This window comes from Pteronotus mesoamericanus, unplaced genomic scaffold (assembly GCF_021234165.1).
Source record: "Pteronotus mesoamericanus isolate MK-2021 breed Mesoamerican mustached bat unplaced genomic scaffold, CSHL_Meso_final contig_74, whole genome shotgun sequence".
NCBI lineage: Eukaryota > Metazoa > Chordata > Mammalia > Chiroptera > Mormoopidae > Pteronotus > Pteronotus mesoamericanus.
The window spans coordinates 24,765,278-24,781,605 of record NW_026555247.1 but is presented as its reverse complement, the minus strand read 5'-3'; the positions used below and the strand labels follow the sequence as shown (position 1 = coordinate 24,781,605).

At 36.2% G+C, this 16,328-nt stretch overlaps 1 protein-coding gene across 3 annotated transcripts in view; it reads right to left on the bottom strand.

Moving 5' to 3' along the window:
• Positions 1-16,328, bottom strand: part of ARK2N (arkadia (RNF111) N-terminal like PKA signaling regulator 2N) — a 69,905-nt gene that overhangs the window by 35,473 nt on the left and 18,104 nt on the right. For all 3 annotated transcript variants that reach the window (XM_054583591.1, XM_054583593.1, XM_054583592.1), the window contains exon 2: positions 9,398-10,181. In XM_054583591.1, coding sequence (XP_054439566.1) covers positions 9,398-10,112 — 715 coding nt within the window. In that variant the 5' untranslated portion in view covers positions 10,113-10,181. The remainder of the gene's footprint in view (positions 1-9,397; positions 10,182-16,328) is intronic.

Sequence of the window (16,328 nt, the reverse complement as noted above, 5' to 3'; positions counted from 1 at the left end):
TGCAAGACTCTGAATCCTGTGATATTTTCTCCCTTCTGACACACTCCATGGGCCCTTTAACATGCCAAAGGCCATTTATTTTCAGTTCATAGATTGAGAATATTAAATTGGTAGTACATTAGCTAATATACTCAGTCACTAGTAACTTAAAACTCAATGTATACCCTTAACAGCGTGACCATGTCAATCAATCTCCTCTATAGGGTACTCTTTACATTAGGGTACCAATTCCCCTAGATGGTGTCTGCCAGACTACTGCCTCAGGCACTGAGCTTTAAGTTAAAACTCAAGATAAAAATTCATCTATGGAGCAATGGAAAATACTATTTTTCTCATGCATGATACCAAATGCCAGTCTAATCTGCTTTCCCTGCATTATCTTGCACAGTAGGTACAGGGTATATATTTGCTCTAATATTAATTCATTCTTCCTGCATAAAATGCTACTTAATATTATAATTCATTAAAGACTAGAAACTAGTTCATTAAATGATACATGGAAAAATGATATAAAAACATTCGTGTAGTATATTCATTCATAATCTTCAGAATGAAATTAATTACATGATTCTCACACTGGAATCAGAGGCAAGTCAACAGTGTAAAAAATAAATGCTAAGAGGAATTAACCACTTACCTATTTGTATTCACTAAGATTCCCTATTTTATATCTTATTTATATTTTTGGCATAAAAAAGCATAAAATGAGGACCATTGTTATTATCATATAAATATGGTTCTATGTTCCAACCATATTTGTCAAACTGTTTTCCTTTGTTTTGCGTATCTAATTAAAAAAAAAATGTTTACTCATAACTTTAACACATCATCAAAAGAAACTTACAATGGGCAAAAGCATATGTTTACATAATCCAAAAAACAGATAGCACAATTAATTTTGTGATAGATTCAAAGGTTGTTCTTAAACAGTCCCATTTTTAGCAAAGTTAATTGAAAAACTGTTACAAGTCTTCAGGAATTCTAATGTACTGTCAACATTTGGGAAAGTCACAGAAGAACCAAAGGGCTGCTGTGGCAGTTCTTGGGAGCCAGGCATCTGCATGTAAGTACCTGATGGAGTGACAGGGGAAATGCTTTGGCCAACTAGACGCATTTTAAGTTCCCTGGGTTCCAGAAGCAGCTTGTTGTTCTCTTCACCAGTGTCAAGGTGAGTTAACTTTCCATCGACATGCGGAACTTCTCTGTCTGCCTCTGCATCGTGGAAAAACAGCTCATGGTCTCTTCAAGGACACTGCCTATACAGTTCCTATTACACACAGAACCCCTGTCAAGTAATCCTGGAATTTCCCTGGGTGCTCCTTCAGATCCCCCAGCACGACTGAAATCAGCTTTAAAAACATTGAGGCCATTTGATAAAACATCATTAATCCAGAAAACTGCATTTTTAGTAAGACACACTTATTCAGGAAAACAGCATAAGCATTACCAAAAATAGCCATATAGAGTATTGATGCCCTGGCTGGTGTGGCTGAGTGTACTGAGTGCCAACCTGAGAACCAAAAGGTTGCCCCAAGTTCGATTCCCAGTCAGGGCAAATGCCTAAATTGAAGGGCAAATGCCTAAATTGAAGGCCAAATCCCCAGTTGGGGGCATGAGAGAGGCAACCAGTCAATGTCTCTCTCACACTTCGATGTTTCTCTCTCTCTCTCTCTCTCTCTCTCTCTCTCTCTCTCTCTCTCTCTCTCTCTCTCTTCCTAACTGCCCCCTCTCTAAAAATAAATAAACTCTTTAAATAAATAGAGCATTGAAAAACAGCACTTAATTAACCAAACAAAAGTAATTCCAAGAAAAATAACACTACCATTTTTCATAGCTTCAATATATTTATCTAGGAACACATATTCTGTAACTATACAACTAGTATTAATCAGTAACTGTGGTTTTCAACAGTGGCTAAACACATGAAAACTAGGAGTGTTTTAACAAATACCAAAACCTAGAAGGGCTCCAAGGCATTGTAGTTGGTTTTCCTTTGTTTTGTTTTAAGCTCTCCAAGTAATTTGAATGTACAGCCTTGGTTGAGAACCACTAGATCCTTGAATATTTTTATTGCTTTGACTTTAAAATTCCAAAAGTTGTTTTGGTAGCTGGCCTGTAATCAATCAGTATACAATAATTCTCAGCTGACAGTCTTATCGAATGCTCTTGTTTTAAGTTTATAAAATTGCTTATGGAAAACCACATAAAGGATATATATAATCCATGTATATTTCTGAGCCAGGTTTTTACAAACTCTAGTCTGTGCAAGGTGATACAGGTATGCCTCAAAAAAAAAAAAAAAAGAAAGAAAGAAAGGTTTTGTGGTTAGGTTTGGGGTATGCTACAAATCATATCCTCCCCACCAATGGCTGAGTTGTCTTACAGCAAAAAAAAAAACCCGTTTCCACATGATGCATCACTTCCCAAACATGTGCATAGTGTAATAATATCTAGTAGAATAGTGATTTCAAGGATTTCAATTTAGGATATTCTCCTTTACGTATACTGTTTCATTCTTGAACTAGGCCAGATCCTCTTTGATTTGGGTCTCTAAAAACCAACCAACCAACCAAAAAAACCCTATACTGAACTCTTCATTTCTTCAGGGAGCTATCAGAAATGTTACCTCTTCAGACCACTTAACTACACTATCTAAAATGGCTTTTCCATCCCATTTCTAGTCAATCTTTATCTCTTATAGCCTGCTTTATTATCCATAGGATATATTCCTGCCTGATAGCATGATAAATTCATTTATTGTGTCTCCTCGAAAAAAAAAATTAAGTTCAGTGAGGGCAGGGACCTTATTTACATTCACAATTGCATTCCCAGTGCTGCACATATATTTGCTGAATAAATGAATGGTTGATGGAATCAACCAGTCATGGCCTTATACCATCTACCTGTATCATGAAGTCTTATAAAGAACAGCCCTATCAAATGTTCTGTGGGAATACGGTTCACTTTATCTCACAGTGGCTTTTTATGAAGATGCAAAAGAAAAATTTACCAGTTCTCAGTGTTTTTTTTAATTGAGAAGAGAAACATTGATGTGTTGTTCCACCTAGTTACACATTCACTGGTTGATTCCTGTACATGCCCTGACCAAGTACCAAACTCTCAACCTTGGCGGACTGGGACAATGCTCTAACCAACTGAGCTACCCAGCCAGCACCCCAGTTCTTGGTATTAAGTGTTTCTCTTAGACAATGAGAACTGTTTAATCCATCATGCCACCTCTCTTCAATGCCTAAAAAGCTATGGGACAAATTTTTAGCCCCATTCTACCTAGCAAATAAAAATTTCATGAAGTTTGTTACCAACCTTCCCAGTTAACTTCATTTTATTTCCTTTTCCCTTTATTACTCCATCTCCTTTCTTCAAATTTAAAAAAAAAAAAAAATCTTGTTTATACATAAACTTTCTCAAGAAAAACATACCTTTCACCAGAGGGTAGTATATTTAGCTTATGGAAAGACTACAGAGAATTTAAAGATTAAGCTTTCTTTAAGCTGTTTATTCCCACTTGAAAAGCTGGGTAAACTTAACTGTATAGGACAGGAAATCAGATAGCTACCTCAGTTTTGTTACAGATTCTGGCATTACTTAAATACTTATGTTGGATAAGAGAGAGGCTCATAAAAATGACTACCAGGAATAAACACTGATATTTCCAGATCTTAAAAAAAAAGAGATCAATTACACATTTGTCAAAACTCACTGAATGTACAACACCAAGAGTACTCCCTAATGTAAACTACAGACTTTAAGTGACAATGACATCAATGTAAGTTCATTAATTGCAACAAATGCTGGACTCTGGTAAGGGAAGCTGATAGTGGGGGAGGCTGTGCATGTCTGGAGGCAGAAGTATATGTGAAATCTTTGTACCATCTGCTCAATTTTGCTATGAACCTAAAACTGCTCTAAAAAATAAAGCCTATTCAAAAACAAAAAAACAAAAAAACCCAAGGACCATATTCACACCTTAAACACACATGTTCTTTTATTAATACTAAGATATATCCTACTTTGAGAAAAAGAATTATATTGAAAGCTAAGCTTATGCTTTTGTATATAAAAGTTAATACAGGCACTCACTTTAGGAAATAAGGTAGGGAAAGCAGGCCAAAAATAGTACTTTAGTGCTTTAACATTTAGAGACTGCCAAAGGATAGCCAGCAGTAAGACATCAAAGATTCGAACTTTAAGGTAACATTATCCAGACACTGTAGCATAGAGAAACCACATTTAAATCATGCATGCTTTTAAAATTATCACTTAAATGCAGTAAAAGGGTTTATGCTTGTTAACTAATACTGAGCTATGCTGTGGTCTTTATAACTAATAAGATTTTTTAAAACTAGATTCCGCTGTTCAGAATTTGATACCCATTAGCAGTAACAAAACTTACCTGAACCATACTACCAGCTTCACAAGTGATGCTTTAGCTATGACTTAAAATATCACTGCTCAACTGAGTTCTCAGCCCTGGCTGCTGACTATCATCAATGGGGGAACTTGAAAAATGCTGATGCCTTTACACTAAGTGAAATAAGTCAGAAAAAGACAAATACTGTATAATTTCACTTCTATGTGGAATTTTTAAAAACTAAACTCGTAGAAATAGAGCAGATTGGTGGTTGGGGGAAGGGGGTAATGAAGGTGATCGGGTATAAACTTCCAATTATAAGACAGTAAGTTCTAGGGATGTAATATATAGCATGGTGATAATTAACAGTATTTACTGTCTTGTATATCTGAAAGGTGCTCTGAGAGCAGATCTTAAAAGTTCTCAATACACAAACTGTTAACTATGTGAAGTGATAGTTTAAATGACCTTGCTGTGATAGTCATTTCACAATATATTTATCAAATATTCATGTTACACACTTAAACTTACATAAAGTTATATATGTTGATTATATTGCAGAAAAGCTGGGGGGTGGGCGAAATGCTGATACCTGAGTCAGACCCAGAGATTCTGACTTAACTGGCTTAGAGTGGGGCCTGGGCACCCCGTTTTTAGTGCTCCCCAAGTCATTCTAATATATAGCCAGATTGAAAACCACATGGATTTTTCCTGCCTCGTTTGCATTTACTAAGCTGAAAATAGGCAGTTACCATCTGATTACTCCATCTCAGTGTTTGTTACCAACGTATTAGTGATTTTTCCTAAACAGCTACTAAAGTACAACCAGATTATAAAAGGCTTACAGTGGGGATGTGGGGCTTTTAGCCACTTCATATTCAATCTAGGAAAAAGGTCATGGTATTCCCAGTGTGAGTTTGTGATCTTATCTTCTACCATGAGTCCCCACTGCCTAAATTAGTATTAAATTTTTTCCAAGTAATACAATTCCCAATAGGTTAAGAACCCTCACAAATCATAAAAACAAATGTGGCATGAGGAGAATGTGCAAAGAACATGAATAGACTGTTTACCCAAAGAATACAAATCACCAAACATGAATTTTCAATTTCACTAGTGATCAAGGAAATGCAAAACAATTTTTAAAAAACACTCAATAGCAAGAATGTAATGTAACAAACACATAAGCTCCTAGATGGGATAAACAATATATTCTTAAAAAGCAGTTTGGCAGTATGTGTCAAGACCTTTGAAGTGTTTATATACTTTTTAATAACAGCAAAAACTAAAAACAGCCCAAAGAACCAACATTAGGGAAGTTCTCTTAGCTAGCTAAATTACTTTAATACATTTCAGAGAGAATACTGTGTTTTGGTTAAATGTTCAAAATGCAATTAAGAGGGAAAGCAAAATAGAAGTACATAAATATGATAAATTTTGTTATATATTATTGCAAGCAACATACTCAATGTTAACAAAAGAAGGATTATGAATGATTTTAAAATTCTACTTCACTTTTTATTTTCATAATTTCTACAAAGGATTTACTACTTCAAAATTTTTATTTTTAAATTTCCAAACAAGAGTTAATTGATCAAGCCTAACTCTTTACCTCAGAAAACTGTGAGGTAAGATGACAGAGTATCACAATGCATTTCAGTGCACAAATGTGTATGGTGAATAATGTGAGATCCTGGCTTCAATGGGGCTAACCTGTTCTAGCCTGGCTACAGTTTGAGAATTGAGGTGATCTCAGGAGGCTGTCCTCAACAGCTTCCCTGACATTCTCAAAAATGACCAATTAGATTTCCTAAATGCAAACCAGCCAAGACAACTGACCCTCATCTACCAAGGTGGGTACATTTTTGGAACCTCAATCTGAGTAGGCATTTATATGGTGACTACTGAACAACAAAAAAGGTTCAAAACAAGGTGCAGTGACCCTAAGGTTTTACTCTTAGGGTAAACAGTTATGAAACACAACAGTTACTGAAAAAACTTTTCCACGCTATCCCTGTACACTGATGCACGTAAGTTAGTCTGTTCAGAGAATTTCCTGAACTGAATGAAGTCTGATGTCCATTATTCATATTCACTAAAATTAAAATTTCCTGCACACACTTTTACAAAATCTAGTCTCAATTTAAAGTGATTTTACAGAGAAAATCGTTCTACTTGTAAAACTGCCAAGTGATTAATAGTATAAAAAGATCAGTTATAAGGATAAATGAGACATTTGATAAAAGCCTTGAACACTCAAGACTACCACATACAGAGTATTCTTATATTAATATTCATTACAAGATATTATAGTTTTGCTCATCTCCAAATTCCCCAAGTGAAAGAACTGCCAGAATTATCTTGGTATGATACCTCCAAACAGATTCTTAAATCAGTAATTTATTTTAAAAACCTTTAATCTAGTGTGCACACTAAACTGCCTGTTAACTGTGAACTAAAGGAAAGTCTTTATAAACACCTGTTGCCCAGATATCAAACTCAATCATTAAGTATTACCATACATTATATAAGCCTGCATCATTACTTATTTTCACTCTTTAAAAAAACACATTAATTGTTGAATTATTTGACATAAGAGAACATTTAGCATAATTCCTTCAACACTTAAGCTGCTGTGAAACAAAAGCTTCTAAGTAAAGCATCTTCTGAATTATTAAATTATTATAGATTACCTTGATGAAAGATTTATAGCAAAAATCTTAGTTTTTACTTTTCCTCTTGGTTTCCATTCTGTGTAAAAAGCTGGAGTCAAATTTCAACATCCAAGAGACTGTGTTAGGCACATCCAGTTTAAGGTTCACCTGAATGTCCACGTTGTTGCACTCAAGTCATTTCTTAATTTATCCCAGCTTTATAACGTATACAACTTTTCAATTGCCCTTGCTATGAGGTTGAATGTATCGCCTTTCTCCACAGTCATGTGACTCAGGAAACTGAGGTATAAATTTTTATATAAAAAATGCAATGTCGCAACTTTTCTGGGATAAAAATACAGACAGTTGAAATGAACTTCCTAATATTTAAAAGTAGGCTGTTCCATCTTCGCTGCTTTGCATAATTCTAAGAAAGACCATTCATATCTGTCTTTGGGAACAGCACCTACTGAAACTGCAGGGCACAGCCCAAGCAGTCATACACAGCAACCCTGCACCTGACCTACCGTCTGATTCTCCATGATTACCTTAGAAAATTTTATGTTTTTTCAAAAGCCACAAACCAAATGGTGTGAACAACAGAAACTAAATTATAGATCCAGATAATTTATTGAGGTTTTTGTTAGTATACAACTCAGAAGAGACAAGAAACCAATGGCATTTTAGTTTTAAAAACTGGTCAAGGTAGTCAAATAGCAAAGATATTTGAAAAATATGAACAAAGAACACCTAACCTGTGTAAGCCAAACAGGGAGAGTACCTATGGAGACATTTATCATGCTACCTCTACAATGGAGTCTATCATCATAGAGAATTTTGTTCACCCACCTTCTTCTCTCTTCCCATAAACAGGCAAAGTACTGAGATGGTTACACAGAAATTTGTTTAGTGAGTGAACTTAAGCACTGTATCAAGAGATGCATAATGTTGATTAATAGATTAGAACAGAACATAAGAATGCATGAACAATTTTTAGAAGTATTAAAAGCTTTCCTAAAAATATCAAATGCAAAACTGAAATATACCTGGAATCTGCCTTAGAATCTCAAAGTCTGTTTCTCTCATGCATTCAACTGATGAGCTTCAATCAAATCCCTCCCCATTAATTTTAACACAAGGAACTACCATAGGAATTCAGTGGATATTAAAACAGTAAGCATTTCTAATTACTGTAAAACTCTATTTAACATACCATATGGATGAGATTTTTATTATAATTTAAAGACCTATAAAGTGCTTTAAAACTAACCATTCTTGTTATTGAGTTTATAAGTTTGGTTAGCTACAAGTTTAATTAACCAATATTTTGTTCTTCAAATAGTCTTTGTTTATCAACAATATGTTGTCTTCATGTGTAGAAACAAAAAAACCTTTCAGAAAACTAGAATATAGAGTCACCCATAAAACTTTGAAAACCAAAACTTCCCCCTTTAATGTAGTAATAAACAATGCTGCTGTGATCTATTAAGTGCCATGTAGTTTACAGAATGTTCCTAATCGTTAGTCTCTTCAATAATGAGATTTCACCAATTAAGAGGCATTCAGACCTTATCTTTCTTTCACTATGAAATCTTAAGACTACCTTTGTAGTGCACAGTACCAGATGTATTAATATGGAAAAAGCAGATATGTCAAACATGTAATAAATTAGTCCCTTATACCAGTGAGAGCTGGATCAAGCAGATTTCTATTAATCGAATTTTTTAAAGCTTCAGAGAATAAGGGGGAAATTTTGCCAAAAAAAAAATAAAATAAAATTCTTTTCAATGCAAGTGACAACTTAGAATAGAAAAATGTGCAATAAGGATAACTAGCTTTATCATGCACTGAATGAGAAAAAACACATAAACTACTGTTTCGGGAGAAATAGTTATCAGAAAACTGCAACAAAAGATAGGACATGTTATTTTGGACACCATAAGCTCAAGTGCAGTGGCTATATAATAAAGCAAGGTGCCTATTCCTGAGGATAATGTACTTACTAATAATGCTGAGCAGTGAGTATTAAATCTAAGTAGTACTAAAAAGGCAATAATGGGAGTGCAGGTAATGTGTTACAGAGAAAAAGCCATGTGAAATTCCATTACTTAAAAATAATCTTGTCCCTATCGTTAACCATTTAATTTTTTTTCTTTTTTCTTTTTTTTTTTTTTGCTAATGTGCTAAAGTGCACTGGAAACCTCAGAACAGGTTTTTTGAATTGGCCATGTCTCATAATACACTGCAGTCTTCAAATTTACACAGAGCTGCAGGTCTCCTGGATTTTTTCAAGTGTCACTCATCTAACTGAGCCTGACAGCTGAGAAATGCCATCAGGTGCTCTACAGTCAGTTTAAAAAACATCCTCTACCTGGTATCTCTGCAGTGATTGTCTTGCTGCTCCCTGAAACCTCTTCATCATCATCTGATGAGCTCGTGCTTGAGTCACAAGTCAGGTCACTATCACTGGTACTACTGTCCTGCAACAGGTTATATTTCTTACGCGCAGCAGCCTCCCGTTTCTGCCTCAGTAGCCTGATTCTCTCCTTGTGCTTTTGGCTCCGGTGACCTTTAACCTTGGCAACTCGGCCATTCTGTTTATCACTGGATTGCCGATTTTTCTTGGCAGCCATTGTAGATGTTTCACTTTCAGATCGAGACCGCCGAGACTTGCGCCCAACTGTGGCACCAGACACTCCAGAAGGGTCTCCTTCTACAGTTGTTTCTGTCTGAGAGGGCTCATTCTCTTCTGCAGAAGACAACGTATCTGAATCAGCCAGGTGACCACTAGAGGAAGGGGAAAGCATGCAGTGATTAGAGGAGTCACTCTCATAAACCCGGCCAGCTGTTGGCTTGTCACTCTCTGTGGATGCTAACTGAGACTCAGAGGAGTCCCTTCTCAGTTCCATCAACAAGCAGGGCATTGAAGAAAGAACTGCAGAATCCACTACACCATCTTTCTGAACTTGAGATTCCAGTTCTACAGATCCATCTTCTTCCTTAGCTGTCTCTTGTTTGGATGTTTTTGGTGGGACTTCAGACTCAATGAGTTCTTCGACTTTTCCCACTGCCTCCTCCATCTTCATTTCAGACGTTTGAGTTAATCATGGAGCAGGGTTTAGGAAACTATGTCAAAGATGCAACAGGAAAGCAACCTGGACAAAAACACACAAAATCAATAAACAGAAATGGCAAATTAAATAACACAACATGCCTACCTTTCAAAGTGGGTAGCAAAAGTTATCATACAGGCCTTTAAAAGAGATGTATTTTCATATACTCATCAAGAGTTAAATTCAAAGAACTTGGTACTATCCAAATACTAGCACATACAGCTACCAAAAATGGCACAATATTAATCCTCTGTTGCTAAACTTGTAAGGCCAGCAAGCAACCAAACAAGGATTTTCAACTTTAAAACTTAATTTAATGGGTTTACAAAAAAAAAAAGGATCCTCAAAATTCTGATATAGTTATTATGTACATTTTGACTTTAATGTAAACGAAAAAGAATGCTTAAAAAACTGGTCTAGAAAACAAGTTAACTAAAATGATTACTTTTACACTCAAATCATCAAAGACAGACAAGGGGGGGAATTACCGTGGGATAGCATCAGACATACACTTATGTTTAAAGAAAAAACCTTCAACTAGTTGCAATGCTCAACCAAAGTAATTACAAACATCAAACCTGTCATTCCTCTTAATAGGAGTCGCTCTAGAGGGCATTAGGATGAAAGGCCTGACTCTTCTGCTTCCTCAGTCGTCCCAGGTCCCAAAGACCTCTCATCATGCTGAATGAGTCTAGTGTTTAAGCATGTTTTATTTTATAAGTAATAGCCACTAAATACGGATCAACTACTTTGTAAACCCAGAAGACCTAGTGCACTCCATTCCAAGAATGAGATAAGGGGTTTAAGAGAAAACATCCTACACACATTTTCCACCTTATATGCTAACTTTAGAACCTAATACCCCTACCCCACTGTGTGTGCTACAATTCCACTTAAACATGATGAAGAAACAGGACATAATCTTTAACCACAGAGCTATGACCTAAACAGTGTGAACTTCACTAGCTGATAGTTTTTAAGAGGATGCTAAGAATATGTAAAGCAAGTAAACACCTCATCCTGTATACGTGATGTTAAAGAAGGCAATTATCATGATGTTCCATAGGTCACACACACACAAATATTAAGCTTGATGGTATGCTACTCAAGTGAAACAAGACATCTCCATCACTTCACTCCAAGTTACTTGATAGTTAAATATATAGTAGGCAGTAAATAGAAAATATCTGAAAAATCCTTTTATTAATCTAACATGCCAAGCCTACTTTTTGCTTAGTATTTAACACAAATTTTCTATATACCTGTGTTTTGCTTTTCATGTCCCTCTTCTCAGATGCTGATAAAACAGGCATTTGGATGAAGTTTCCTTCACATGTTCATGAAAACCAAAACATTCATAGCCACTAGAAACACTTATTAATTAAAAACAATCCTGCCCTGACTGGTATGGCTCAGCTGGGCACTGTCCCACGCTTCGGAAGATCACTGGTTTGATGCCCAGTTGGGACACACGCAAGAGGCACCCAATCAATGTTTCCCTCTTTCTCCCTCCCTTCGCCTCTCTTAAAAAATAAATGAATGAATAAAACAATCCCAGGTGTAGCCTATTTCATAAGTATATCTGCATCATGACTAATTTTTAAATTAAAATAAGCATATAAACGTTATTCCTAACACCAGTACCAAAAGAATGTTACATCTCTGAAAGCCAACAGAGGGAGTAAAAGTTAAACCAACAAACTGCCAGTGTCATAAATGAAGCATGCTGGCAACACAAACAGGAAATGAAATATTCGTAAACATGAAATACCCCTGGGTATGAGGAATAAACCAAGGTCTCCTAACTAAATCAAAATGAGAGTTAATTCTTCTGTAGAGGATGAAGTTATATATTCTGGAATAAAGCTTTTTCCTAAGAGTTGAAATATCTGAGAAATATACTCATATGAAATTAATGTCAGCCATAAAGCAGAAGTGTCAAAAGCCTCAAATTAACTTCTGAAAGCAGAAGGCACTGGACCTTTTTAAACTACGTAATACAACACTGGGTTGAAAAGTAAGTTTATTAAAATGACCATAAAATTTTTGTTTCTTCTGTAAATAATTGTGTGGGTAGTGAGTCTATTTTTCCCTTTAAGCAAACATAATATCAATGTCTTTCAATGACACACCAATCAAATTGCCTTTCATTTCAAATTTCTTAAATTTAAATAATATGATTTATAATGACTTTCACTGCCTAAAAAAATAACCAGTATTGCAGTCAAAACTATTTATGTCCAAATTAATCATAAACACTGGCATCAAACATAAACAGAACACAAATAATTAGCTTATTATGGTATGTCTTTACAATGTCAACACAAAGGATGAAAAAATTCTTTATATACTATTATGGAGCAGTTTTAATATATAATGTTAAATTAATAACAAAGTTACATTATACCATTTGTACAAATAAGGAATGAAATTATCCGTAAGTCTGTCTGTAGATGCCCAGATTTCCTGGGAGGATACTTAAGAAAATGGTTAACAGCAGCTGCCTTGGCAACAAAAGAGAATAAATGAGGACAGGAATCAAAGACTTCTTACTGTATGTAGTTCTGTACCTCTTGACTTTTTTATCATGTACAAGTATTCTCTATTCAGAAATCCACTCTAACATAACAATCTAATGAACAGTCTTCTGAAGAAAAAGGAATTATGCTTCTGCTCCTGACACCAACTACTATTCTGGTCAAATTTGGTCAGTGAATTCTACTAGAATTTCCCTATATAGGGAAATTTTGTTATAATTCATAAAACACAAGGAAAAAAGGTTACAGGAAGTAGAAATACAAGCTGTGACATAATCCCTGCAGTGGAAAAGAAAGTACCCTAAACACAGGGGGAAAAGATGTCATATGCACAGATTAGTCTTTCCAAACAGCCAGTTTACTGCATATATTGTTTTTGGTTAGGGGTGTGTTTTTTTCTGGTACAGATAGTCAAAAGTAGTAGATGGCAGTAAAAAAAAAAAAAAAAAAAAAAGTGAAATTACCAAATGGGAGTTGCATGTTAAAAATGCGATAAAAAGCTCAACCCTCTTGTTTATAGTTCACAGAAAATTTACAATGAAATAGGATCAGAAGAGCATTCCGCCCCATACTGTTCTTCCCTCCAATCTAAAGCCAATCCTCTTCAATATGGATATGGATATGGATATGGATGTGATAATCATCCCCCATCTCCCTAGAACCTTACATTAATGATTGTTCTTTGACACTCACCAATATCTCACATTCAACTGGACATCCATCCATTCATTCATCGTTTATTCATTTTTTAAAATCCTCCTTCTTCCTATCATCTCAACCTCCCATCCCCCGCTCCAGGTGTACTACTCTCCTTTCAAAACCAACCTTATTAAGAAAGTTGTCTAAACACGCTGCTTCTATTTCTTTACCTCTTCTCCCTCTCCAACCCATCCCCATGTAATATCTCCTTCTATAAAACCAATAGAACACTTCTTACCAGGGTCATTAAAGACTCCCATATCTCTAAATCCTATAGACACAGTTTGGCCTTCATCTTACTTAAGGTCTAAGCAGCCCTGGCTGGTGTGGCTCAGTGAATCGGGAGTGCTGGCCTGTGAACCAAAGGGTCACCAGTTGGATTCTCAGTCTAGGGCGCATGCCTTGGTGGCATACCAGGGTCCCCAGTTGGAGACTGTGAGAGGCAACCACACACTGACATTTCTCTCCCTCTCTAAAAATAAGAATAAAATAATTTTTAAAAAACTTAACGTCTAAGTAGCATTCTTCGCCTAACTGCTACCTCTCCTCCTTAAACTAATGTATTTGGCTCCCAGGTCTCCTATTCTTGCTGCTCCTCCTCTGCCTACTTTGTAGGCTTAGTTTCCTCTACCAAATTTCAGCAGTTAGTTCTAGGGCTAGGTCCTTTACTCATCCACCCAAGTGACCTCTTCTACACCTAGTGCTTCCAATACCATCTCTATATTAATTTTTGTTGCTCCATCTCAGAAGTTCTCTGAGCTCTAAACTAGCCCACACAAACAGCCACCTAACATCTCCATCTAGATTTCACAAGGGCACCAAAATCTCTTCATATCCAAAACCAAATCAGTGATCTGACTCTTTCTCCAGCTTCTCTAGCTCAGTAAATAGCATCACTATTATCTCATCTCCTCTGTCAAAAACCTAAGAGTTACCTTTGATAATGCCTGTTCCCGTAATCAGAGCATCCCATCAGTCACTAATTCCTATCAATCCTACCTCCTTAAATTTCCAGCCTGTCCACTATTTTTCATCTCCATAGTCAGCCACTCTGAACACAACTTTCCACCACTTATTCTTCAATGGAATGACTAATAATCATCTCCTGTCTCTCTGTATTCAGTTCTGCTCCTACCAACCAACCTGTTCATTCAGCTGGCAGAACAGTATTGTCATAAGGCAAATATGAGTGGCCCTTATAAGTTTATGACAAAGCATTTTTTTAAAATTACACCTATATAGGAAGTGTTTTTTTAAATGTCCTATAAAGGTCGAGATGAGAAGGATGACCAAGAAAAAAGTAGTTAAAGGCAACTTGAGCTTTATCTGATGATCTTTCTTTCCCTTTAAAAAGTATTATATGCAGTAATTTTTAAAACCAGCTGTTAATTCTGGACAATTAAAACGCAGCATTTGTTTTATCAGTCCTTGTACTCATTAAGAAGTTAAGATGAGGACAGGTATAGAGTTAAACCACAGAAAGGAAACAGTATACTGCCCCCTTTGAGGAAGCAGGGAACTGGAAAGTATAAGGCTGAATGAGGCTACTGTGAAAATCTGGAGGGTGTTTGTTTCATGTCAGACCTCCTTCTTCATCAGCAAAGTTTAATATAAGGTGAAAAAAAGGCACGTTTGGGAGTTTGTGAAAAATGGAAAAGGGTTGTAACATTTGTTACAGAAAAATCTGACAGAGTCAGAAAAGAACAATTCAGCACTGGTTGGGTGGCTAAATTGGTTGGAGCCTCATCCCATACACCAAAAGGTTGCAGGTTTGATCCCTGGTCAACATACATACCTAGGTTATGAATTCGAGCCCCGGTCAGCATGCATAAGGGAGGCAATCGTGATATTTCTCTCTCATATCAATGTTTCTCCTCCATCTCTCTCCCTCTCCCTTCTCTCCCCCACCAAAATTAAGACATATCCTTGGAAGAGGATTTGGGAGGTGGGGGAGAACAATTCACAATACTCAACTGCCAAACTTCATAAGGACCATTAACACAAACTTAAGGGAGCAAAAGGGAGAGATGTGATCGCTCTCCCCAGCTCAAAATCTCTGCCCACATCTCTAGTTTCCTCTAGGGCCACTCATACCCTAGCTCTCTCCAGCTACAGAGAATGTCAAATGAACAGTTTCTTCACACTCATTTTGTGCTTGCCTTCTTGCTGCTATTCTTCACACTTATCTGAATAAATTATTACTTCCTTAGGGTATAGTCTTTGGTACTTTACAGACTAATAAAATCCCCATAATAAACTGTATACACCTATTTTCCCTCACAACACTTCACATAACTGTAGTTGAGTAATTGTGTTATTATTAAATGTCCATCCCCTATACCTAAGGACATAATAAAGTTTTAAGGAAGAGAAAATTATGTAACCAACATGCAACTCCAGCTGATTTAACACAATGATCTTAAGGCAAACATTATTATCAAGACAAAAAGTGTCATTCTAATTTTACATGGCTCGATGATAGACATAAAGGGAATCTGTGGGAGTTTTCTTCTGACAGCAAGTTTATCAAGGAAATAGACAGCAAGGTCATGAGTAAAGAGTGGTGTTGAGGCTGACTTGAGCATCAGGTGTGAAACAGCACTGAGAATGTGAAGAAACTAGAAGTACAGTATATGCTTTCCAGACAATACAGTCCCATTTTAAGGGCGCAGTGATGAGCTTAGAGTGAGACTGATACGGGTGTGTTTTTCTCCTTTTAAGTTCAGCTGTGCAAGTCCAAGAGCAAAGGAGGTAGAAATGGATTTAACCAGACTTGTAGTTCTGCCAAGCTGGTAAAACAAAGCAAGAAAGCAGCAAGGAAGTGTATGTGCAAGGAAATGATTTTAATGATCATGTTAAGAAGGTACAAGGCAGTGAAAAATGCAGAGGGAACAATGGAGCAGACAACCCAGTGGAGTCAAGGTACTATAGAGAGTGAGCTGGAAAGATAAAA